At 46.6% G+C, this 25,421-nt stretch overlaps 2 protein-coding genes and 1 long non-coding RNA gene across 4 annotated transcripts in view; 2 read left to right on the forward strand and 1 right to left on the reverse strand.

Annotated features, from left to right (window-relative positions):
- ALKBH1 (alkB homolog 1, histone H2A dioxygenase) overlaps window positions 1–4,723 on the forward strand; it is a 13,999-nt gene extending 9,276 nt beyond the window's left edge. The window contains exons 5-7 of one of the 2 annotated variants that reach the window (XM_065685964.1): window positions 1,588–1,781; window positions 2,334–2,577; window positions 4,271–4,723. In XM_065685964.1, coding sequence (XP_065542036.1) covers window positions 1,588–1,781; window positions 2,334–2,577; window positions 4,271–4,291 — 459 coding nt within the window. In that variant the 3' untranslated portion in view covers window positions 4,292–4,723. Of the gene's footprint in view, window positions 1–1,587; window positions 1,782–2,333; window positions 3,846–4,270 lie in introns of those variants that run through there. The other variant, XM_065685963.1, reaches the window with a different exon arrangement.
- On the reverse strand, window positions 3,993–23,907 carry LOC136017584 (uncharacterized). Its single transcript, XR_010613992.1, has 4 exons — window positions 23,745–23,907; window positions 11,630–11,752; window positions 4,968–5,183; window positions 3,993–4,648 (listed from the first exon to the last, which is right to left on the reverse strand). It is a non-coding gene; the product is annotated as an uncharacterized LOC136017584 (long non-coding RNA).
- A 288-nt stretch (window positions 23,908–24,195) lies between these two features.
- SPTLC2 (serine palmitoyltransferase long chain base subunit 2) overlaps window positions 24,196–25,421 on the forward strand; it is an 86,490-nt gene continuing 85,264 nt past the window's right edge. The window contains exon 1 of the mRNA XM_065685968.1: window positions 24,196–24,331. Within this exon, the coding sequence (XP_065542040.1) occupies window positions 24,206–24,331 (126 nt within the window). The 5' untranslated portion in view covers window positions 24,196–24,205. The remainder of the gene's footprint in view (window positions 24,332–25,421) is intronic.

A 25,421-nucleotide genomic window follows, 5' to 3' on the forward strand; every position in this document is an offset into this window, starting at 1 on the left:
AGTCCATTGCTGCACTCTTTCCATTATAAGGTAACTGGTAGCATAGACGCAGCTCTAGACCTGTGACTCTATTTCAGGTTAAGTGAGCATTTTTACCCTACCAAAAGGGATGGTCATAAAAGCATTGTTAACTACTTCAGAGCAGCCCTACAGAGAAGGACTTGGGGGCGTTGGTCGATGAGAAACTTAACATGAGCTGGCATCAGTGTACGCTCGCAGCCCAGAAAGCCAGTCGTATCCTGGGCCGCTGAAAAGGAGCGTGACCAGCAGGTTGAAGGAGGTGGTCCTGCCCCTCTACTCTGCTCTCGTTCCAACAGTTCCGTGTCCTTTTTATCTTGAGGACACCAGAACTGTACACAGTACTCCAAGTGAGGTCTCACAAGTCCAGAGGAGGGCCACAAGGATGATCAGGGGCCTGGAGCACCTCCCGTATGAAGATAGGCTGAGAAAGTTGGGGCTGTTCAGCCTGCGTGGAGACCTCATAGCAGCTTTCCAGTATCTGAAGGGGGCCTATAAGGATGCTGGGGAAGGACTCTTCATTAGGGACTGTAGTGATAGGACAAAGGGGTAATGGGTTCAAACTTAAACAGGGGAAGTTTAGATTGGATATAAGGAAGAAGTTCTTACTGTAAGGGTGGTAAGGCACTGGAATGGGTTGCCCAGGGAGGTTGTGAATGCTCCATCCCTGGCAGTGTTCAAGGCCAGGCTGGACAGAGCCTTGGGTGGCATGGTTTAGTGTGAGGTGTCCCTGCCCATGGCAGGGGGGTTGGAACTAGATGATTTTAAGGTCCTGTCCAACCCTAACTATTCAATGATTCTACTTAAGGTGAGAATGACCTTGAGTGCTTGGAGACAGCTACTGAGAAACAACTCTTCACAGGGGTGAGCAAGAGCAGGAAGAATCTGCTGCTGATGTGACTTTAAGCCAGTATAATACAGCCTTCCCAAGTAACAGCTATTCTGGGGCCCTTGACCAAAATAAACCTTTTCATAAGACTGAGTTAGATGGAGGCTGAAAAAGGATGGTGGAGTGAATATGCAGTCTTATCAGCATATTGCAGATACTTAACCAAATCTGCTTGCAGCCTTATATTTACCACGTCAGCCTGTTATTGGATGCCTTAATAAAAACTTAGTTATTCCGTTCCAGTCATCTCAGAGTCATTCATGGGAGAGAGAAAAAGTATGTTTGCAGTTGATTTCTGTTTCTTGTTCTTCGAAGTTCCGTTAATGAGATACAGTTGTGTCTTTCAGTTGGCAGCTTTAGATAGTAACCAAGTAGATCCCCAGGATGTTGGTACAAGCCTTAAGTACTAATCTTACTGACTTCAAGTTTGCTATCAAGATATAATGGTAACTAACTCCACTATTAATTCTATCTCTAGCAGTCTTAGCATGGGCCCAGAATTACATGAAGAGGTAAACTTGCTATGGTTCTGCCTGTGTTGTAGTCATAAATATAATGTCCTCTGTGACTATTAGCCAAACTTCTGACTTTTCATTCAGTGTTTGTTATCAATTGTATGTACTGCTCTGATGTTCTGGATGTGGTTTGTGTTTACTTTTTTTCCACTCTCCTTCCTCCAGAAGTACTCAGCCAATCACCACACTCCTTTCCCCTCAGACCTTGCGTTCCTGTCAGAACAAGTGGCCGCAGCCTGTGGGTTCCGGGGTTTCCAAGCCCAAGCAGGGATCTTGAACTACTATCACTTTGACTCCTCCCTGGGAATTCATGTGGATGAGTCTGAACTAGACCATTCTCGTCCCCTTTTATCATTCAGGTGAGTCAAGGAAAGCGCTCAAGTGTTGTGGAAGGATTGGTCTCCTTTTTCATATAGTTGTATATGGCTCTAGGAAGTCAGTATGATGTTGTTTGCTAATTGGATATATAATATTCACTCTCTGAAGATTTGAATAGTAGGAAGCTGTAGCTCAAGGTCATAATTTTTCTCTGAAGACTGCTTGAATAGCATGGATGTGGCACCTGTGGTGGAAGAGCTCTTTGCACGGATCACAGTTCTGTTCTAGTATGGTGTCAATTTGGTACTGGGAGGCAACAGTGAAATAACTCGGTGGAGCTTCAAACCTGGCAGGGCAACTGCTTACACTGACTGCCTTGAAGCAGGCCTCTTAGCCCGTTTTCCATGCTCACACTGTAAAGTTGTTAAAGTTGTTACTAGGAGACCCATCTGGTTTGCTTGTTTGGGGTTTTTTGGGGGGGAGGTCGTGTTTTTATAGAAGCATTTAGCTGCTAATCTTTTCTTACTGTACATAAAACTGTCCTCTACCTGAATTTGTTTTGTCTTCTTTCTCTGTCCTCATACTCTCTCTAGTTTTGGGCAATCCTCAATATTTTTGCTTGGGGGCCTGAAGCGGGAGGAGGCCCCAACAGCAATGTTCATGCACAGTGGAGATATCATGGTGATGTCCGGCTTCAGTCGCCTCCTGTACCATGCTGTGCCGCGGGTTCTCCCCAACCCTGAAGGGACAGCTTTGCCTTCATGCCTGGACCAAGGACTTTCTTCAGACCTTCCTGTTGGCTCAGTCATTGAGCACAGCTCTGATGAGGACTGGCAGGTGTGTGCCAAGTACTTGCAGTCTTCCCGCATTAATATGACTATTCGGCAGGTGTTGGCTGAGGGTCAGAAATTCCCAGAGGAATATGGGACAAAGGGAAAGGGCCAAGCACCCTCTGAAGATGGTCACTATCAGGAGAACAGCAGAAACAAGAGACATAAACCAAACACAAACACAGATAGCTGAGACCAGGAGGTCATGCTGACATGGACTGGACAGACAATCTTCATATGTAATTGGGAACTAATGTATTCCTACTACGTGTCACTTGTCAGTATTGGGATTAATACACTTCTGCAGACTAAATCAAGTCATTTGTGCTGTAAGAAATAGGTTAAAGGAGAAAAAGAATTTAAAAGTAGAAGAAGGATGAGTTCTGGACCGGGACCCAGGAGATCAGCTCTTCTGTTGTTTTGTTGCAGACACTTACTGTACTCTGTTCCATTTAAAATACCTATATGTCAAAGAATTTTAAGCTTGGTACAGTGATGCTTATAAAGTGTTTTGAAATCATTGGGCAGGAAGTGCTAGCAAAAGATACATAATTGCGAAGGATTAAAGAATCCTACTGGGCTTGTGCTGCTCAGCTGAAGCGCAGTAGCCGGTATGAGTGAGAATAGGCTGGTACGGGTGTGAGACCTACCTGCAGCATTTCTAAGAGGGCTAACCTCTACCACAAAAATTGGTTCAGTGATTGGAAACTAGCAGCTCGCTCAAGTAGCACCTACTATAAGCTTGCTATAGTCCTGTGCTCTCCTCTTGCCTGCTTGTACCTCCTCAGCTGCGTCAGAAACTGCTCTTATGAGTAGAATGACATATTTTGCATACCAGAGATTTTTAGAGAGAAACAACTGGGGGCAATATGTACTTAGAATGGCTAGTAGCTTCTAGGTGGGAGTATGTGACTGAGTCCTGTATCCCCATTCTTTAAAAACTGTCCCTTCTTAAGTACCTGCAGATTATGGTCCTCCAGTCTCAAACTAGCGTCGTTAAGGAACAGAATGACTTGCATTAGAAGAAATGAAGTTGAAAAGTACCTAAAAAATTAATCAGTGACTATCTCTGTCACCCAAAGATAAATATATAGAAACAAAGAAAAGCACCAGCTTTTGTGCCAGTGCTCTTTAAGGCTCAGACCTTCCTATCTGCTTTTTAATGTGCTTTTAATTGTTGGAGTGGAATGCACTATCCTTGGGGTATTTTGTCACACTTTTCCAATGAATAAACTTACTCAGTTTTTAAATTAAAGATCTCTATCAGTTTGGGAATGGCTTTTTCCTTCTTTTCTTTCTCTCCCTGTTAGTTATTCAGTGTATTGTTAATGCTGCCACATCCTTTGTGCTGTTCCCTCCAGGCTTCTTTTGGATACAGCCTCTGACATCTGCCAGCTCTGGTAGGGGAGCCCTGTGTGTGTCTGCAGGGCTACCTAGCTTAAGGGCAGTGCAGGGTTTGTCGAGCAGGTTCAGAGAGGTGTTGCCTGCAGTATCCAAGTCCTATTCAATATGGATGTGACAGCTTTTCCTCATGGGGAAAGTGTCTGGTCTGCTTATTTCATAAGAGGTGAATGTGTATATGTGCAATTAATTCCTTATTCAACACTGCAAAGAGCTTCAGTAATTTAATGTCTAAGGTAATCAGATATAAGTTTTAATATTTTGTTCTATGCCAGAAATGTGTCCTTTCTGTGTTCTAGGCCTGGTGCATTTACAGCTGAGCCCTGGGAGATTGAATACTATTATGCAGAGAGGTTACAACATGATCAGAAAGGAAAGTTGACCAAGACTCAGAAAACAGCAAAGCACCTTTAGTGGCACCTGAAGGTGGGGAAGGGAAGAGGAATGTCTGTTTTCCTGACAGTCAGAAGGCAGGCTGGCTGCTCCTCCCTCTTGAGAGGGAAGCAAACTCTTCCAGCTCATAGAAGACAGTCATGGAACTGGATAGTCGTGAACTGGAGCTGCTTTCTTCATGTCACAGGCTGAGGCTTAAGTCCATGGTTCTCATTTCTTTTATCTTCAGTTCCTTGCAAATATACAATAGACAAGCAACCATTTATTCCATGATTCAATTGTTCCTGTGATTCAAGGACAAGAAACCATACTGTTTATCCTCTGCAGTTTGAAATTGTAGTAAATGCTGCAAACATTTAGTAATTGGTCATGGGAAGTAACGAGCCCATTGAAGCCTTCTATTTAGATGTGACTGAGTTGAGAATTTGCTGACTTGCAGTCAAGATTATTTAATGCCATTGTGTGTGAGAGACAGTCCTGATCTTGCGGGGGGGTTGGACTAGATGATCTTTTGAGGTCCCTTCCAACCCTTGGGATTCTGTGATTCTGTGATTCTGTGATCTAATTCTGTATCAGACACCCAGAAAGTGAAAAGTCCATTACCTGGAAATGAGCAAATGGGAAATGATCCAGAAATAAAAAGATCATCATCTGTGTACAAAGAGAAACAACCCTGCAGAAGGGAGGATTTCCTGAGCTGCCAGGCGAGCAGGAGCATTGGTTTTGTGACCACAGAAGAGCAGAGAACAAACCACAAAACTTCTCTGGGCTCTGCATACTGGGCTTCCAGAATCCAATTTTGAAGAGGCAGCAACAGTCCTGGGAAGAAAGCAGGGAATAAAACTGCATCCAGTAATACACTCTGCTTATTTTCCTGCTATGACAGAAGGATCGGGAACCATAAACCTACTCTAAACAGCTCTCAGGCTATGACATTGCACCTCATTTGTTTAGGTTTGTGATGATACCACAGGGTTTTTCATAGCACTCATCAGACTTTTGTCTCTAGGTACCAGAAATGCTTGTCTTCATAAGACAATCTCTGTGGCTTTTAATTTCTCTAAAGGACGAGAAAGGAAAGAAGTCATCTAGACCAATTTTGCAAGAAAATTAATGTTATGAGTTGATTACAGGAAGCTAACTGTATGTTTAACTCCAGGCCACCTGGAAATGAAACATGTTGTTTACCACATGTACTCTTCATTATGTGATCTATAGCTAAAGCTACCTGTCCAACAGAATTTAAACAACTACTGGTTTTTTATAATCAAGGGTAAAGGGAAAATAAAATCTCCAGTTAAAGCACAGTGGGATGAATGCTGGAATCAGAAGAAGAAACTGCCTGTACAAACTGAAAATTTTCAGTCCTCTTGAGAGTACTGTAGTAGAGAAGTTCATTGTTACAAACCAGCCCGCTGGCTAGTGCCCAAGCCAGATGTACTGCATGCCCTCTGCATGCCAGCCAGGCAGTAACTTATGGGCAAAGCGGTCCCTAGACCTGTGCCTGCTGCCAGAATGATTCTGATCACTGGTATTTTTCCTTTTTTAAGAACCTGTTGACATTTTTTACTCGCATCAGATATTTCTACAGATAGTAGTAAGGTACACCTAAGCTCCTGTATTTATGCTACATGCTCTGCTGAGCTAATAGGTAGGGAGAAGCTAGTAGATAGGGAATATTCAGCAGCACAGCATTTTACTGCCATGGCTACAGGTCCAGGTTGAATCCAGCTCACATCTTAAGGAGTGCAGAGAAGAGCCTGGATTTGTCCTCATCTGTTCATGTAAGTCATTCTCATTCTGTGCATCACACCTGAAGCAGGGTAGATTTAACAGGGAAAAGAGACTTGGTGACAAGACTGTCTCCCACTTAACTGGGATGCAAAATTAATTGACCTATTGTCGTGGTTTAAACTGCTGAACCCAGGACACCTATAATCCAGTGTGCTGTAAGCATACTTTAGTTCTTATGAAATCATAAAACTTGCCTGGGTCTGAACACATTACCTCAAAAAGTAAAGGGAAGTACATGGACTGCAGACATTAATGATCCACAAAAGTAAGTTGCTGGAGGCCTCAGAAGACCCATATATAAAAGGCCTGTTTTTTTTGGATAATCTCTATGCAAGAAGCGACTTTGAGAGAAAACCAGTGACAGCCATCCACAGTCTGCTGATGCCTCTGTAAATCCTAATCACCAAAGCTGTTTGAAAACAACCTGTAGCACAACACTATAGATCCGATAAAAGAGGCAGAAGATGTGGCTGACACAAACTTAGCACAGTACAAAGTAAGTTCTGCTATTTATACTTAGCAAATTAGAATCTCAAATACCTTAATAAAATCTTTTTTCTATACAAAGAATTGAACCCTGTCTTCACATATGCTCTGATAAAGTTGAGATGAGATAAAAGTTGCCACTGTGCAAGTTACAGCTTAGCTCATACAAGCTGTTTCCTTGCATCATCTGATATCTGTAGTTGAAGGACCACAAAAGGCGTCTGAAGGTATCTCTGGAAGTTAGTCCATCTTCCCCCTAGGAGAAGTGCTGTTGCCAATGGGCTACCCACATGAGGCTTAGATGTAAGAGTAGATGTAGAGTCTCAATCACGAAACATGATTTTTTCATGACTAAGACTCTACCATTTCTTTTGATAACCTGTGCCAGTGCTGCCCTACTTGCCTCATAAAGACATTTTTTCTTGTGTCCAGCCCAAGTTTCCCAAAATACAACTTCTAACCATTCCATCTGCCTTTTTCTTACCATCTGTTACTACCAAGGGTTTGGTTCCACTGTCTTTGTAATTCTCCTCCAAATAATTGAAGTCTACAGTTAGACCCATTCCCCCTTAGTCTCCTCTGTGCCACATGGAAGGACCCCAGGACCCACGACATTTCCCCGTAGATCATGTGCCCTGGGGCCCTGACTTTCCTTGCTAGTCCTCTTCAGCACCTCTTCCTATTTCAGGTGGCACACCACTCTCTCTGCTAGTCCTTTTACAAACAGGATGCCAACAACAAATGGACTACTGGATAACTGTTCCTAAACACACTAGATCCACCAGATCCACTTAAATCCACTGGATCCTAGGCTGTGGAGTGGTTTTTTTACAGTGTTTCCTAAATAAAAGAATTTTTCCTCCCCTCTACATAACAATAAAACAAAAGCAGTAGTTTTGTGAGGTGCAGAATGAATGTTCCATGGTTCCCTATGGATTTATGTTCCTGAAAAGTTGTGAGCTCACACTGAAGCTTTTCTTCCAGCTGAGCATTTAAAAGTGATTTTACCCACATGATCTCTCTGGTGTTTACTAGATGCACACTGTACCCTTTTCCAAAATCAGGTTATTTACAGGGTCCCTCTCCTCTAAGTGGCTACCTTCTGAACCTGCAGGAACTTAAATAGTTGTGAAATTTATGCCATTTCCCAAATCTAACCGGAATAGACCAACAGGTTTCAAAGTTACTGGATTGGAATGTGAGGACAGTTGAACACATGGACAAATCATGAGAACATAAGCCTTATTCCCTTCGGAAGCCAAGCTCAAGAGCCTACTTTTATGTTCTTCATGCAGACTTGTCTGGACTTTTCTCGCACGTCCTGCTCTAAGGGGTTTTGCTCCTGGCGTCCCAGTCAAGAGAGGAACAATCTGGGATATCAGAATAATTCTAACCCAGTGAGCATCATCCCCATCCAGTTCCTGCTATTTTAAGTGTCTGACCTCTTTTAGGAGGAGCTGACTGCACAGAGACTTTGAACAGGTTAAAATCAGCTAAATGCTTATCTTTACAAGATGGTGAATAAGTGTCTGGAGTACAGCAGGGAGCCAGATGCGACTTCTATTTGCAGCTAGGGCTTGTATTTAGATAGGCATCACAGAAGATATCTACCACTTCCACTACACTAGGGGACAAGGAGGGAGGGAATGAAGTCTGGAAAACCCTGCAGCAGCTTTTCCTCTCTGCAGAACAGAGGAGAAGCTTATTCTTCCAGGCAGTGAAGGTTTTAACTTTTGGAGGTACTTTCCATCTCAATTTTCACAAATCAGTAGGGACTATATTGTCTCTGACATTTCCCCATGTGTAGTGAACTCTCCCCTGAGCTTCCCTGTGTAGCCTTTCCCTTTTTGTGTCTGTAGTCACACATTGTAGCACTGAGGTTGTGCCCTCCTTTACCATCACTCAATGCTAATTTCCTTATTTGAAGTATGCAGTGCTGCTGGCTGGGCTGAAGGAGGTTCCTTGCCATCCAGCTTTTCTCACCTGTTTCAGGATCTCAAAGCTCTTCCAAAAGGTAGGTCAGGGCCATTGCCCCCATAAGGCCAGAAGCAAGGCCAATTTATACCAAACTGGGGGGAAACTGAAGTAAGGTAAGGTGGCACTCATACTTAGGATTTGGCACTTACAGTTTAGTGGTGGACTTGGCTGTGTTAAGTTTATGGCTGGACTCAGTGATCTCATAGGTCTTTTCCAACCTAAATGATTTCATGATTCTATGATGTAAAACAAAACATTCTCCAAATATTCTTGTTGAAATGATGTATAGAGAATAAAAAAAAGTCAGCCTAGAAGACATATTGCCTCTTTCTCTTCTGATGTTGAGAAGTCAGTACTTTACCTTTGCTTTTAGCTTCTTTCTAGGTGAATTTAAAACTCATTCTGTATTTACTGAGGCAGGCTAGATAAATCAGTAAAGGCCTTGGCTTTCTAGAGGTGATCGTATCACCAACCATTTTTTCTCTGTTCTGCACTAAGGGCTTAGATAAGAAGGGTTTGGTTTTGTTTTCCCTTAATGGATAGTTTTCTTAATTAGGATGGGGGAAAAATGACTGCAATTTTGCTGCGGCAAATTACAACTAAAATGAGGTAGCAAAGAGCAGGATCTGGAGGGGAGGGGGGCAATCAGAGACAGCTATTGATTTTGAAATGATGGAGGAGCCAAAGGAGGAGAGCACATAACCTGGAAAGGAGACTCATCTTTCAAAGCACTGTTCTTGCTTAAAACCAATCAGTGCAGGCAGAGGTGTCAGTTGTGGAAGCTCTGGCATTAGCTTTGTTTTCAGACAGAATTCAAATTTTGGGAAGACTCACAGGTTCTTAAGAGGATGGCTCCTTAGACAGATCTTCAGATTGTGGAGCTAGGAGTCATGGGATTGAATGCACCCTCAGCAAGTTTGCAGATGACACCAAGCTGTGCGGTTCAGTTGATACGCTGGAGGGAAGGGATGCCATCCAGAGGGACCTTGACACGCTTGTGAGGTGGGCTGATGCCAACCTTATGGAGTTCAACCATGCCAAGTGCAAGGTCCTACACCTGGGTCAGAGCAATCCCAGGCACAGCTACAGACTGGGCAAAGAAGAGATTCAGAGCAGCCCTGCAGAGAAGGACTTGGGGGTGTTGGTCAACGAGAACATGAACATGAGCCGGCAGTGTGCGCTCACAGCCCAGAAAGCCAACCATATCCTGGGCTGCATCAAAAGGAGCATGACCTTCAGGTCGAAGGAGGTGATCCTGCCCCTCTACTCTGCTCTTGTGAGACCTCACCTGGAGTATTGTGTGCAGTTCTGGTGTCCTCAACATAAAAAGGACATGGAACTGCTGGAACAAGTCCAGAGGAGGGCCACGAGGATGATCAGGGGACTGGAGCACCTCCCATATGAATACAGGCTGAGGAAGTTGGGGCTGTTCAGCCTGGAGAAGAGAAGGCTGTGTGGAGACCTCATAGCAGCTTTCCAATATCTGAAGGGGGGGCTATAGGGATGCTCTAGGGACTCTTCATCAGGGACTGTAGTGATAGGACAAGGGGTAACTGGGTTAAAACTTAAACAGGGGAAGTTTAGATTGGATATAAGGAGGAAGTTCTTTCCTGTTAGGGTGGTGAGGCACTGGAATGGGTTGCCCAGGGAGGTTGTGAATGCTCCATCCCTGGTGGTGTTCAAGGCCAGGTTGGACGAAGCCTTGAGTGAGATGGTTTAGTGTGAGGTGTCCCTGTCCATGGCAGGGGGGTTGGAACTAGATAATCTTAAGGTCCTTTCCAACCCTCACAATTCTATGATTCTATGGGATAGAGCTGAACACAGGAAATCTGAGTGGAGCATCGAGAAATTCTTAGTAGGCAGTGGTAAAAAAACCCCAAACATTTGGGAATAGTTTCTTCCAAGGACAAAGAAAAGTGTCCTTGCTGACAGGCAAGTCAGGCAGAGGAAAGTCAGCAAATATACACCAAATATGGGACAAGCACTAAGATGTAACGCCATTCTAATTCCCATTTGTTGCATAGCAGGTCCCATCTTTTCTAGAACAGACAGAATTAATCTGGCATCATCTTGCCTTATCTGAGTACCTGACATAGAGCTTTCTGCCACTCTAGTCAGCACACTTTCATATACACAGGCCTTTTCCCCTTGGCTTTTCAGAGAGCATTCCTCTAAGATTAAAGTCAGATGTTAGTCTGATCTTTTGCAAAATATAGCCAGCACCTGGAAAGACTGTCAGAGAACAGCACCAATCTTGTAATGACTGTTTGTCAGCTTATTTTCATTGCTGTGATGAAACCTAACTTTGAAAATTGTTGATTGTCAGACATCTATGAGAGGGGGTTGGGAAGATTTTAGCTGTACTACTGCAAATAATCTGAAGCTATTCTAAACCTGGCCAAATGCTATGTGCAAATAAGCCCTTTTTCAGCCCAGACAGATGAAAACATGCCATAGATCCTTTCAAAGCAAAGGGTTTGTTCCACCATGTAAGAGACCTTTCTTCTATTCTTCACACTGACGTTCTATCATCATAATGCTGATGACACAATGACATCTCTTTTGCTCCCTGTAGGACTGGCAGTTTGTAGGAGGTAGCATGTCCTTGTTCACAATCCCCTTTTCACCCTCACTCTTTCTCTTGCCTCCAAGCAATGCTAGAACAAGTGTAACAAAAATCTTTTTTCCCTGCCACCACCTCTTGTCTTTGTAGCTCAGATGCTGCCACATTGTCTGTTCCCTGCCTGAATCCCTACTGGGAGCAACAGACGTAATTAGCTGGCAAACAGAACTCTACATTGCTTCCTAACACTCTCACTTGACAACAGCAGGAGCTCCCCTCTCCAACAACTGTTTCTGTGGCTGCTCCTGCTATTGAGAGCTGCTGCTGGATGTCAAACATGAGCACAGGGATATGATCTCCTTCAAGCCCTTCCTGGCCCAATGCTGTGATTGTACTCCAAGAGAGATCTGAGTCTGGCACACGGTTTTGACACTTCAGCACTTACCTGGGCTGAAAATGGAACCAGTCTGCAGACATCTCCTGGCTTGTGCAGGGGTGCTAGGCAACAAGGCAAGTCTGTATAATCTGATTACTATCCTTGTCTAATCCACTAACACTTCTTCCCTTCCTGTAGGACAAATGATAAGAGATAAATTAAAGAAAAGAAGGATCCCTGGTGAGCAAGCATAAAGAAGATGTAGAACACTCTTTCTGATGCCTGTGGCCTACCCACTCCTGCCCATAACTGCAAGACCACTGCACACTGTTCTGGAATGGCAGAGGCTGCTCAGTGCTGAAGTCTGCAATACCTGATACCACAGATATTTAATACTTCCTTTCCCTGGCATTCACACAAGAAATGCTGGTTTTACAGGTGACATGGAGCCTTCTGAGAAACCATGGGTACCATATGGGGAGTTAAGTATGCAGGTACCCAGGGTTTCATTCACTGAATAATATTTTTGACACAGAAAAGTGGGAAAGAGAGAAACATTAGTCACATACTTGCTTAACTGAGATCTAATAGCCAAGGTCAGTGCTCAGCCAAGAATAGATAGTAGAAGTCTCCCATGATGTATTTTTGTGATGAGAAGTTCATAGCACACAGACTGATCTATTATTGGGCTTCACTATGAAAAAATTAACTACCATGACCGTGCAAATTAGCAAATCTCTGCTGTGTGGAGACTGCTTCACCTCTACTGAAGTGCACCTATTTGTTCTTTTGCCAGCCCTCTGCAAGATGACAGTAGCTGTTTGTCAGTGTCTAGCATGCTTTTCTGTGCTTTAAACAAAAACCCTTAAAAAGAAAAGATGAGTACTCAAGGGAAGATGCTGCAATGGCCAGTCAGGTGAAGAAAAGCACTGGACCTTTGCCTTGAGCTGTGTTCTGCATGTCCACAGTTACAGTAAAGCAGAAGTGACATGATGACCTATCTGCTGGTCTGCAGCACCTCTCTGGTCTCCTCTGGCACTTCAACCTATAGGACCAGCGTGACCATCTACTTGGTTTGTTCTCTGCAGCTTTTGCATATGGGTTTGTACAGTATTCATCAGTGTTCCTCCTGAAGCCAAGCATTTCCAAATACTTAAGGCCAGGAAGCCTTTTCTCCATGGACTACAAGTTTTCCCCATGGACTACAAAGCAATCATCTCCCTAAACTTTTAACTGAGAACACGGGAGAACTACGATTTTTATGGCCTCAGAGGCCCCTAAGCACTAAACCTAGGGAGTTGATGAAAGAAATAAGTCCTCTGAAGATGAAAGGAGTAAGGTCTCTGAAGATGAAAGGAGTAAGGTCTCTGAGAACACACCTTAGCTCCTGTGGTACCTGAAAGATGCAGCTGTACTTTTTTTGCCAGGTGCTACAGCACAGGACATGCTCTGATCCAGCTGAGCAAGAACAGAAAACATACTCCATGTGTTCACTAACAACAAGCGTGAATACACTAGGTGCAAGGAGGCTTTATGTTACAGTTTGCACATTTGCCTTCTGTCTATCCTTGGAGTCTTGCAGTACCTATTGCTGTTGAGCTCCAAGCTTCTGGTGATGCTAGGGTTGAAGTTGTTCCCTGTGATGCTTTCTAAAACACCACTCTTGCAGTGTGGGTGTGAGCTCTTCCAACAGACAGCTCTCTGCACATGCCTAAGAACTGGCAACTGGCTCAGCCTTCACTGTTCCTGAGGACACTGTGTGGACACAGGAGCAAGAACCAAATGTATCACAGTAATTCAAACCACATCCATTCTGTCTTTGCAGCCACCAGTGTATGAGGTACCAAGACAGTGGCCCCCTTCTGCTAAAAGATGGAGTATGCAAAACCCACCCCATATCCCAGTGCCTACCACTTTCCCATTCTAGAGAGAGGGCAGTGTGGTCCTTACCCATTCTCAAGAGGGAGAGTGAGTTTGGGGCTTTTAGAGTAAGACAGAAACATGCCTGGGAGCCTGGCATCTGGCAGGGAGAGAAGAGTGCGGTCGCCATGGTAATTCTTTGCCTCATTTAACTGCAAAGTAACCTCCTGTTACACACAGCCATTCCCTGCACATCTGCCCTGCACACAGCACAGGCTGGGCACTGCCTGTGTATCCACACACAGAGCAACCCTCTGCCCACAGCCACGCACACACACTCTACATTCCCTTGTCCATATGTGATGCACAACATGTATGTGTTGAGCAATGCACATTCCCTCAGCTCTCTCCCATTCACATCAAATATACTTCTAGATAACCAGCCAGGCTTACAGTTCCTGCTCCTACAACTATAGGTCCCTCTGCTGCAGGCATAAGACGTTTCAGAAGCACAAGATAATGCATGCTCAGCCAACCACCAAAAGGCACACCCACTCTGTCTCCCCCAGCCTTGCCACAAGACCTGCCTACAGCTCTTGTACAGTTTATTCCTGGATACATTTTGTTTCCATGCTGCGGCATGAACAAGGAATAAATTCAGCTCTGCCTCATTCATTTTCCTCTGTTTCTGCCACTGAGAAAAAAATATCCCTGAGAGGCAGACCTATAAGTGACTGTGCCTCTCCACAGTGCCAACTCACAGGAAGCTGGTGGTCAGGTCATTGGGTGCTCCTGACTGGACCCTGCTTTCTTCATAGGTAACTAGAGGAAATCAATCTCAATTCCATTTCTCCTCAAAGCACCTTGTGGGTTCTTGTCAGAGGGCTCAGCTCCCTGCTGATAGCAGGGAAACAGAAATCCAGAACTGCAGTGACTGATTTTGCAGCATAGCAGGAGCATAGTAGATAGGGGCCGTGAGCTGAGTCCCTAACTCCTCTGCTACACAACACCAGATATCACCTTGTATCGTGAAATTCAGCTCCCACTTGTGCCACCAGACACAATCTCCCAAGCTACCACTGTCACAACAGGTTCCCTCAGCAATTCCAAAAGGTGCTGGTGTGATTACGGTTTGGGTAGTGTTACCAGGGTGGGCACAGACCTGCCTGCAGTCAGGCCAGGCAGCAAGTAGAGACTCCTCAGCCACACATACATGACAGCTCCAACTAACAGGACCCACGGGAGCTAGCAGGCATAGACCTGGTGAAGCCTCAAGTTCCCACACTGCATGGAGCAAATGACTTTTCTGCCTTGTGCTGTGATGAGTTTTAACAAACACGTAGCAAAGGCAGTCAGTCAGGGATGGCCCTGACTCACATGAGGGTTACAGTCACCTGAGTCTGACAGGGTTGCTAACAATCAAGTACCGCTTGTTACTGCTGTATGTGGCCTATGGAATGGGCTGAGAAGGGCTTCAGGTGAAAGGTTTCCTTTAGAGAGCTGGCAGGGATGCCTGTCCATATCCTTTTGGACCCACTCTCCTCCTCGTAAATGTTTCAAGCTCACCTTGCTGCCCTGCATCTCTGGACAAGACAGCCTCAGCTCTTGCAGGACTAGTCACGCTTGCAGATCTCATCCTCCTTCATCTCAGGGAAGTGACAGGCACGTTCCCGCCCCTGCTCCCCTCTCTTCCCATCCCCATCATCACTACCTACCTGCCTACCTGGCTGTGGCTGAGCTCAGGTGCCTCTGGAGGCACAGGCCCTGCTTTTAGCCCTGCACAGGAGGTGGGACCCAGGCAGAGGCCATGCTGCTTGCAGAGCCCACCACTAACCCGGCTGGGGTTGCTCCCGCCTGAGAAAGACACCTGATGCCTGAGCACACACTTCCCTCTTATGGTCATGCCCGATACAGCAGCTACCCAGAGCTGCAGCATCCTCCATGGAAATGTGATTTTCCTGTGAATAGTGACATTTCCCATAGTTGCCTCTTATATTCGTAGGGCACGGGCATCTCTCCAGTGTACCTGGGTGTCAAGCACAGAGCCAGCCTTGCCGCCCTGTTTGGCTGATGTTGATCACCACACACAATGTGAGCTGTGTGAGCGGGAAAGAAACTCAAACTCCCGGTATGTGTCCTGCCAACTGCATCACACTGTCTCTCTGATGTAAGCCCAAGTACCCGTTCCTGGTCTTGGGGTAGATTTCTGCTATGGCAGGGCATAGCCTCTAACACCTTTCCTTTCCTCAAGTTAATAATGGCTTTTACTTACTATGATTTCAAAGGGAAAGTTTTTAACTACCTAGTTAAACTACCTAGAGATTCTATTTCTCCCTCACCCCGTTGCACTACATGTTAAAGCCTCTCTCTCTTCTATTCAAATAATAATAACTTTGCGAAGAGGAGTGGCAGCAGCATTCTGCTTTCCTGTACTGACCTTTTTCTCTGGACTGAGCTTCAGGTAGCTGGTTCTTTCTGTGATCCCATCACCCCTAATACCAAATTTATAATGCGGGTTATTATGCTGCAAGGAAAGGATAGTTTGCCCTTACATCTAATCTATGGTTACCTTCTCCCAGCCACCAGGTCAAGTCAGTTCAGTTCACTGACCGGAGGGAAAACTAATTAATTTTCCATAGGGTAATTTTCAGTGAGTTGAACTGACTCACTCTGCAGGTAGAAGGCTGAGCATTAAAACAAACCAAGCTCCTTTAGCCATGTGTTTTGTCAACTTGTCTTCCTTCATACAGTTCTTACGAAGGGGAGAGAGGCAGGAGAATGAGAACCTGCAAAACTGTGCTTGGTACCTGAAAGGAAACAAACCACTCCTTCCTTTGAAAGAGCATCAGCAAGGGATAAAACCAAAACTATCCACAAAGACATTTTAAAGGGAAGACACATTTTAAAAGGACTTGTCCAGTCTACTGCAGTACCAAAAATGTTGTCAGAAGCAGCAACAGCTGTGGTCCTCCTTGAAGCTAGCCACAGCAGCCTGGTTGTGCTCTGCCAGACTCAGTGCTCTTTCCCAGAGTTTCTCAAAGCACTCTGCAGCCATTGATAAAGCAAGACCACATCTGCTCTGAACCTGTTTGCCAGGGTACTGATGGGAGGAGGGTTTGGGGTCACTTCCATAGTGTCAAAAGTTATAGCCCCAGATCCTCAAAAGTATTTAAGCACCTAAAAAGAAGTTAGGAATTAAAATACCACGGGGCTCTGTGTCCTAATGAGGATGCAGTTACATTGGTATTCAATGTTTTCGCTGATACAGCTGATAGTGCTTGGAAAAGTTCTGCTCAAAAAAAGAGCCCTATTTGCTGACATAAGCTGCCTGCACACAAGGAGGGCTTCACTGGTATAACAGTGCTGCCACAGCGATTTCACATGCATTTACATGTAAATTAGGGCTTTGTTTATACGGCACAGATGCAGTCTTTCACTTCATCCTGTTGGGGAGGGGAGGGTAATAGTCTCTGCTACTCTCATTTTATGAACTAAGAAAGCAAGTCACAAACAAAATGAGCTCATTGGCTCAATATCGCTCAACATGGGTGGCAGAAATGACAGAGACATGGGTCATAGGTTACAGTCACAGGACTTTCTTCACTGCTACAGACAGGGAGACAAATGAGAGTCACTAAATAGGAGCCTCATCAGGTCAACTACACAAGGTCAAATCCCTGATGTGTTTTGAGACAGAGGGGCTAGTAATGAATGAACTAGGGAGTCCTAGGGGACTGAGGTATGTTTAGATGCACACAGCATGGCCAGAAAGGAACTGAACTTAAAGGAAGTTCTTACTGCCCTGTTTCACCAGTTGCCAAGCTAAGCAGCAACAGGCATGAGCGACAATGAATGTTGACAGAGAATGGACATGAAAGCTGAGGCCATACAGATGGTTAATAACATATAACAGGAACCAAAAATGAGATCAGAAGCTACTGAGATTACCTTGCTGCCAACCACTGCTGCCCAAGTAAATATGCACTGAATGCACCTCCATTCTGCCAATACTCCTGTATCTTGACCACAGACTCTGCCAGGCCATATTTCCATGAAAAAAAGACAACATAAGCCAAGAATGATAAAATAATTGATACCATCTCAGCTACTTATTCCTAAACTTCCGGCTGCAGACCAGTAACGAGTAGTGTCCCTCAGGGATCAGTGTTGGGGCCAGACTTGTTCAACATCTTTGTTGCTGACATGGACAGTGGGATTGAGTGCACCCTCAGCAAGTTTGCAGATGACAACAAGCTGTGTGGTTCAGCTGATATGCTGGAGGGAAGGAATGTCATCCAGAGGGACCTTGACACGCTTGTGAGGTGGGCTGATGCCAACCTTATGGAGTTCAACCATGCCAAGTGCAAGGTCCTACACCTGGGTGGGAGCAATCCCAGGCACAGCTACAGGTTGGACAGAGAAGAGATTCAGAGCGGCCCTGTGGAGAAGGACTTGGGGGTGTTGGTCAATGAGAAAATGAACATGAGCTGGCTTCAGTGTGCGCTCGCAGCCCAGAAAGCCAACCGTATCCTGGGCTGCATCAAAAGGAGCGTGACCAGCAGGTCGAAGGAGGTGATCCTACCCCTCTACTCTGCTCTTGTGAGACCTCACCTGGAGTATTGTGTGCAGTTCTGGTGTCCTCAACATAAAAAGGACATGGAACTGTTGAAACAAGTCCAGAGGAGGGCCACGAGGATGATCAGGGGACTGGAGCACCTCCCGTATGAAGACAGGCTGAGGAAGTTGGGGCTGTTGAGCCTGGAGAAGAGAAGGCTGCATGGAAACCTCATAGCAGCCTTCCAGTATCTGAAGGGGGCCTATAGGAATGCTGGGGAGGGACTCTTCATCAGGGACTGTAGTGATAGGACAAAGGGGTAACGGGTTCAAACTTAAACAGGGGAAGTTTAGATTGGATATAAGGAAGAAATTCTTTCCTGTTAGGGTGGTGAGGCACTGGAATGGGTTGCCCAGGGAGGTTGTGAGTGCTCCATCCCTGGCGGTGTTCAAGGCCAGGCTGGACAGAGCCTTGGGTGAGACGGTTTAGTGTGAGGTGTCCCTGCCCATGGCAGGGGGGTTGGAACTAGATGATCTTAAGGTCCTTTCCAACCCTAACTATTCTATGATTCTAAACTTGCCACTTCTGCTCTACTAAACCACATATCTGCCACAGATACAAGGTGAATTGCATGGTAGGACCAACCTCAACATTTTTGCTAGGAAAGTTTTAATCTGTATCAGCTTCTCTCAGTGGCAAGTACAAGGGTTCCTGGAGCTACAGCCATTTTTTGGTCCCACAGTGTCAGTAAGTGACCTGTTGAGATATCTCACCATACAGTTCCACTGCAATGGCATAAAGAAAGATCCAAAACTCATTCTCCAGAAAAAGCAAGTGTTACTGTGGGCTGGGTGAAACATAATGGAAGTGGTTAGATGTTACTGTTGGCCTTAAGTTAGGTATAACAGTCTAGCTCCATTGCAGAGACACAGTGATCTCTATTCTAAAACACTGCACAAGTCACTGCCCAAATGAGAGGCAAACACCCAGAAATTTGAACTGGGGGGAGGGGATGGGTACAGACACGGACATGACTCTGAGTACTGTTTTGCTGGGACAGGGGACGTGAGGAAAACCAGATAAAGCGTACAGAACAAGGCTCCAGACAAAGCTCGGACAATACTGGTAGTCAGCCCTGACTGAAACCTGGAGAAAAATAGCTCTTTGGTACTGGCTGAAAGAAGGCTGAAGCCATGAGCAAGGAAATAATATCCTGCTGCTCGATCCCCTCACACCCTTGGAAACATAACTGTATACATATCTTGTAACTTAATAAATAAATAAATAAATAAATAAATACAGTTACTTACTTCCTTCCTAACTGAAGGATTAAACTTCTGGCTACCTGTAGGTATCAAAATGAGTAACAGCCACAGAGGGTTAAGTCAGTCTGTCATTAATCCTCTCCAACACACAGGACTTCCTCACATGCTCTGTTCTGCTGGCCAAAACCCTGATCCTACAGGTATCATCCCAGGCCCTCTTACATCTCTGTTTTCTTGTGGCTCATCAGACCCCTATTCACATGCATTTTTCAGCCCCTAGTATGTCCTCTCAGGCCTTTTGTGTCTCCAGCCACACACCTCCCATCCTGACCCCTTTCACGCTTCACCACAAAAACGTTATGCAAGCCTGGCTGGTTTCTCCAGGCAAACACACTGAACAGCAAAGTTTGTCATGTTTACAAATTCTGGTCAAAATCAGTGCCCAGAAATAGGTTCAGTCAAGGCTTCATTGCAAAAAAGAGGGGAAAATAGTCTGAACAGTCTTATTAGCATTGTACAGTTTTAGAGGTTAAGTTATTTCCAGAACAATATTATTCTCCAAGCCAGTGAAACAGAAGCTGTGGTGAGCCTAGAACAGTCGTACTCACAGCAGGAAGTGTTAAGGACAGGGAGGGTCTCTCCTGGAGCAGAAATACAATTCTCAGCTTAGCTAAATTTAAACCAACTAACTCCACTCCATTATTTAGAAATATGTACCTGCCTCCCCTTGCCTCTTCCAGAAGGAAGCAATGTGCTGTGGGCATTCATGGCTTACCTACTTACCAAGATCTGCTGAGGACAAATGATGGGCATTTCTACACCAAGCAGATAACCAACCTTCCAAACATCGCTCCCTCTCATGAGCCGTGCCAAGGCCTCTCCAGCTTTCCATGAAGTTTAGCTAGCAGCTTGACAAATTCTCATGGGGCACCCAGATAGCCAGCCGCTTTGTTCAACAGCTGTGAGGTTTCCAAAGAGCTTTCCACACTCCTGCTAATTTTTCTATGCTTCAGGCCATTAAGTCCCAAGCAAAAAACCAAGGTTCACTGCTCCCCTGGAGTAATTTCCCAGCATACTCTTTGCACTTTCAGTGCTAGGTTGTTGTAACTGTTAAAGAAAAACAGGAAACAGAAACAATGCTCACTTCACAGCACTGCATTGGACCATCCAAACTGCAGCTTTTTCCATTACATTTTCAGCACTTCAGCCTGTACCTGGAGACTGAAGGCGAAGAAAGGCACCAGAATAACATAGACTACTCCTCTCAGAGCAGCATGCCTGCTATTAACTGCCTTGAATGCAACAGAAGGGCCACTGCTTATTGTGTCTCTGCATTGCAAATATAAAAGTCAAAGGCTTGGGTTTATTTCTGACTACAGCCACCTTGTGACCTTCCACCAAGACTCTCTGTGTAGCTGGAATCATTCACATACTCAATTTTGTCTCAGTTGCCTACTCTCTCGTATCTCGAAGGAAATTCTTCCCCTCGGGCACATCTCAGCTATGAGTTCTGATTATCTTTTATCAGCGCAGAAGGCCCTTGTTCTCTCTGTTTGGGACACTGGAGCAGATTTTTTTTTTCTGCTACACTTCTCTGCCCCAGTGGTTATGCAATCAACCCTTCCTGAATTTGCCCTTCTGCTGTCTCCAAACTTCACAACTCTGTGATCCCCAGACCTATGAATGGTTAGTAATAGTACTCACTGACTCACGTCCATGATGTAAGCTCTCTGCTGATATGAGCCTGCTGTGCAGCAATCCCTGCCTGTTTGCCTTGTTACTTATGGTCCACTCTTCCTTTTGACTCATTATATATATTTTTTCATCCAGTCCTTTGCTTCACTCAGTTGACTGAGTAAGGCTGTTTGCTCTGCCAGCTCACAGGAATAGTATACTTGGAACCTAAAAGGAAACTTCAACCTGGAATTATGCTGTTTTGTTTTGCAACTGCATAGTGCAGAGGCAGAAGCTGCAGCCTCCTGTGTACACGGGTGTCTCGTGTGTCACACACAGCCATCCATATCAGAGCTGCCAGCAGGTGTGACTCCAGGAGCTCTGTGGCATGTGCTTGGTGTGGCCTGTGGCAGCAGCTGTGTCCTGGGATGACACCTCCATGCCAGACTTGTCTTCATGGATATCCCAGTCTTCCGTCACTTCAGCCCCAGGGTCAATGTGGCCTTCCCTGTCCCTGCACTGTGCTAGAAGGGGCCTGATGCCCCTCAAACATGAGGTCCCACACTAAGGCCAGGCTGGGTCCTGGCAACACGATGAGGTCCCATGTGCAGGGGAGCACTGCAGCCATGGTGTGAGACTGCCTGGTCCTGCACAAATTAATGAAGGGGTCCCTTAATGGTTTTTTCTTCCCATTTACTAAACCAGTACTAAAACCATTGCACTGTAAGCATTTGTGCTAATTTGGTTTAAGGACAGATGAAGCAACCAGTCTGCAGGGTTTGGACTCTAACTAAACAGATAACACGGCAATGAGATCCACTGCCTGGCAAGCAAAGCAGCTTATCCTCTCTAGAAGGCATTAGCAGAGGAAACTTCTCTGTATGCAGATGGGCAGGGACTGGAGGGTGCTGCCCCACATATGCCCTGTGAGTGTAGGCTGGTGGTCTGTCTCTTCTCCACCAGCACTCCTAACTGTACTGAATCAAGTCCACTTGCACAAGCACCCAAATGCTAAACAGGGGTGTTTGCAGCTTTGATCACCAAGTCCTTCCTAGCAACACCTGCCTCTTCCATATTCCCCATCCTGCAACACGAGAGAGGGGACGCAGCCCATCCCATCTTAGCTGATGGCTCTGTCTCACTGTGTACCGAAACCAGGTGAAGAAAGAATGCCTCTTGGGCAAGTCCACACCTGCTTTAGTGGCAGTCAAGAAAAGGGAGCGGCCACAGACATCAAGAAAAGGAACAAAGTCTCACACCCAGCCTCCGCTTGTTACCCCTGAGCCAGTGTTTGTACCCCTCATTACAAAAACCCTCTTGTCCAAAGGTGACACAGAGATATGGAGCATACTGGATGCATACTCCTGCCTACAAATAGGCTAAAACCAGACTATGAAGCTCTCCCAAGTCTTCTGGAGAGAATAAAAATGCCTTTCACAGAAGCTAATTCTCTTTTGTTAGGAACTCCATATTTGTATCAAATTTGCAACAAGATCTGGTAACCAAAGCTCCAAAATGTGACTGTAATACAGAAAAACAACTATCAATAGTAGCATATCAGAAAAGATGAGACCATTCTCTCAAATTCACCTGCTTAAACCTGTTAACTTCCATTGTGTTAACTGAGCTTTTTTATTGTTTCAAGTTACATTTTAAGAAACACCACAGCCCTTCCCTCTCAATTGCACTGGAGAAAACAAAGGTCATACTCTTCCATCTCTTCAGTATGTGATTAAACACATTTGGCTATTTCCTTCTACCAGTTAACAGTCCTGTAACTCAAAAACCTATGGATGCGCTCCTCTTCCCACTCCCTCACCAAGATGCGTATAAGTTGCATGATAGTGCACAAATCCAGGTGCTTTGTGGTTTGCAGAGCACCCTTCCTCTCGTGTTGTCTGTGTGACATCTGGAAACCCAAACTTTACTAAAGGTGGTAACATCTACCCCTGAACTAAACACTGTGTTTAGTTTACCCAGTCTTTGAATGAAGTATGTTTTTCCAAACCATACTCAAATTCATAGCCAAATATATGATTTTTAAACACAGCCATGGGCAGAGTTAACAGACTGGCAGCTTCAGCTGTCAGGGATAGTGGCTCAGCAAGGCAGCCAAGCATGCACTAATCTTGAAGCCCGAATTTAAATCCTATTGACTTAAGTTCTGCCTGGAGCTTGTCCAGAGCAGTTCCTATCAGGTCCTTCACTACCCAGGCGCACTTGAGCCAAGATACACCTCTCTCATGTGGACCCTAGGCAGGAAAGGGCTTTGCAATAATTCAGTCTGACCTCCTAAACCATCATTCAGGGTTTCACTCAGAGGCTCTCCTGCCAGCTTGCGGTGGGCTATTTACTTCACCATTCACACAGCCCATCACGACACAGCCCGAGGCCTGTGTGTCCTGGAGCAACCCCTATAGCCTTGAACTACTTCACCCATCAGCTCCCTCGACCCTGCACAGGGAGGGCAGCAGAGAGGCTCACCTGCTACCTGGCCCTGGCCCTCTCCCTCTCCTTGCTCCAGCTACCGGGGTGCCCTGAAGAAGAGGCGGCCTCCAGTCACGGAAACGGCAGCAGCCCGCTCCGCGGCAGGGGAAGCGCCTCCGGGCGCAGCAGGACCCTCCCTCCCACGCCTGGCGCGCCGCCGCAGCCGGGGCCACCAGCACCAGCACCAGCACCAGCACCAGCACCAGCACCAGCACCAGCACCAGCACCAGCACCAGCACCAGCACCAGCACCAGCACCAGCACCAGCCCTCAGCGCGGCCGCCGGTCCCCCCCCACACGCAGCCGCCCCAACCACGCCAGGGCGCCGCCCCATTGGCTGTTACCTCAGCCATCACCTTGCTCCTCCCTCCGGTCATTGGTCGGACCCCGCCGCTTGCTCGTGCCCCTCCCGTAGCCTCGAGTTGTGATTGGCTATCTTATCTCCTCCTCTTCGTTCCCGGTTCCATCTCTGCCAAGCGATTGGACAACGTTCACCTTCTGGCTGCACCTTCCTCCGAACTTTCCGCTTTGCAATTGGACAAACCCCTTCCTTCGCCACACTCCCCTCCCACCTGATTGGCATGCCAGGCTCTCATTGGGCCCCGTCCCCTGGGCCCCGCCCCCTGTCCCTGGCGTCCGCCGCCAGCCTCGCACGCGCGCCGATGCGTCGTTACAGAGCCCATCCCCGAGCGTGACGTATCTGCCGGTGATTGGGGGAAGCGGCAGCTCGCGCTTCCGGTGCGGTGCGGCGCGGCGCGGCGCGGCCGGGCGGGGGTGGTGGAGCGGGCGCGGCGGAGCCGGCGGGATGGAGCGGCCGGGGCGGGCTGCGGCGGTGGTGGGTGTGCAGCCCCGCGCTAACGGCTGCAGCGGCGCGGGCCACGGCGCGCTCCGCAACGGCTACGTGCGCAGCCTTCCCGCCACCGACACACAGGTATGCGTGCGCACGGGCGCCCTCCGCCTCACGGGTGGGGCCGGCACCCACGGGCGTGTGGTCTCCTCGGGGACTCCGGTGGCGCGAAGGGCTGTCCTCGGCGCTTGCTTCCAGGCGCTGCCGCCTTGCTGCCTCGTCCCGCTGTGGGAGCCGGCAGTGCCCCGGGGAGCCGCGGGAGCTTGCGGCTGCCCCCAGTCGCCGCGGCTGCAGGCGGGCTCCGGGAAGCCACCGAGGCGCCGCTGTTGGGATGTTCGGTGCAACTTTGCTGGCCGGTGAGAGCGGGTGGGGAGAGAGGGCGGCGGGTAGCGCCTCGGTCACGGGCATGCCGCGGAGGGGGTTTGGTCGCTAGGCTGGCCTTCGAGTCACTCTTTACCACAAGGCTTTCGGTTTTGATATTTAGCAGCAGAGCTTTAAACTTAAAGCTCACTACAACATGTGCTTTCAAAGAAAAGGTTTTAACAGTCCTTCACTATTGCTTTATTGTTACAGGTGTCGTGCACAAGGCTACAAGTACAAGTAGCCTTGTTAGGGACTTCCCTCTACGGAATAGTTAAAGGTTGATGTAGTACTTCCCATCTAGCTGTATTGTCACCTTGTGATGCAAGTGTCTATCTGTGCTTTCAGACTTCTATTCGTTTCTCTGCAAAACACCAACATTTTTTGTTACAGTGTAAAGAACATAATGGCTGTCATTGAGGCAAGCCTAACTGTATGGAATAAGTTATGTTTCCTTGGACACCTAAAGCTGCTTGAGAAGAGCCTTCTTCCATGTCATCCGTCCTGTTGCTCCATGTTTTTCCAGTGTAGGTTTGTGCAGTCACTGTGTGAACCGCATTGAGAACTGATGCAGGGTAAAACTAAACTTCCTCCCAGACCCACCTGCTGTGTTAAATATAACCCAGGACACTGGCCGCATTTCTTTCACTGGATAGATGTTATAGTCTTGCCCTGGCATTTGGGAAGTAATAGCCCAGTGTTGGGAGTGAACAGATGGAGGAAGATGGTACAGTACTTTGGCAGCGGTGTCAGCTTGTACTGGTTTGGGGAGCTATGGCATTGGTAGTCTGGCCTTGCAAACACCAAGCATTGC

Source organism: Lathamus discolor, chromosome 6, assembly GCF_037157495.1.
Source record: "Lathamus discolor isolate bLatDis1 chromosome 6, bLatDis1.hap1, whole genome shotgun sequence".
In the NCBI taxonomy this organism is placed as follows: domain Eukaryota; kingdom Metazoa; phylum Chordata; class Aves; order Psittaciformes; family Psittacidae; genus Lathamus; species Lathamus discolor.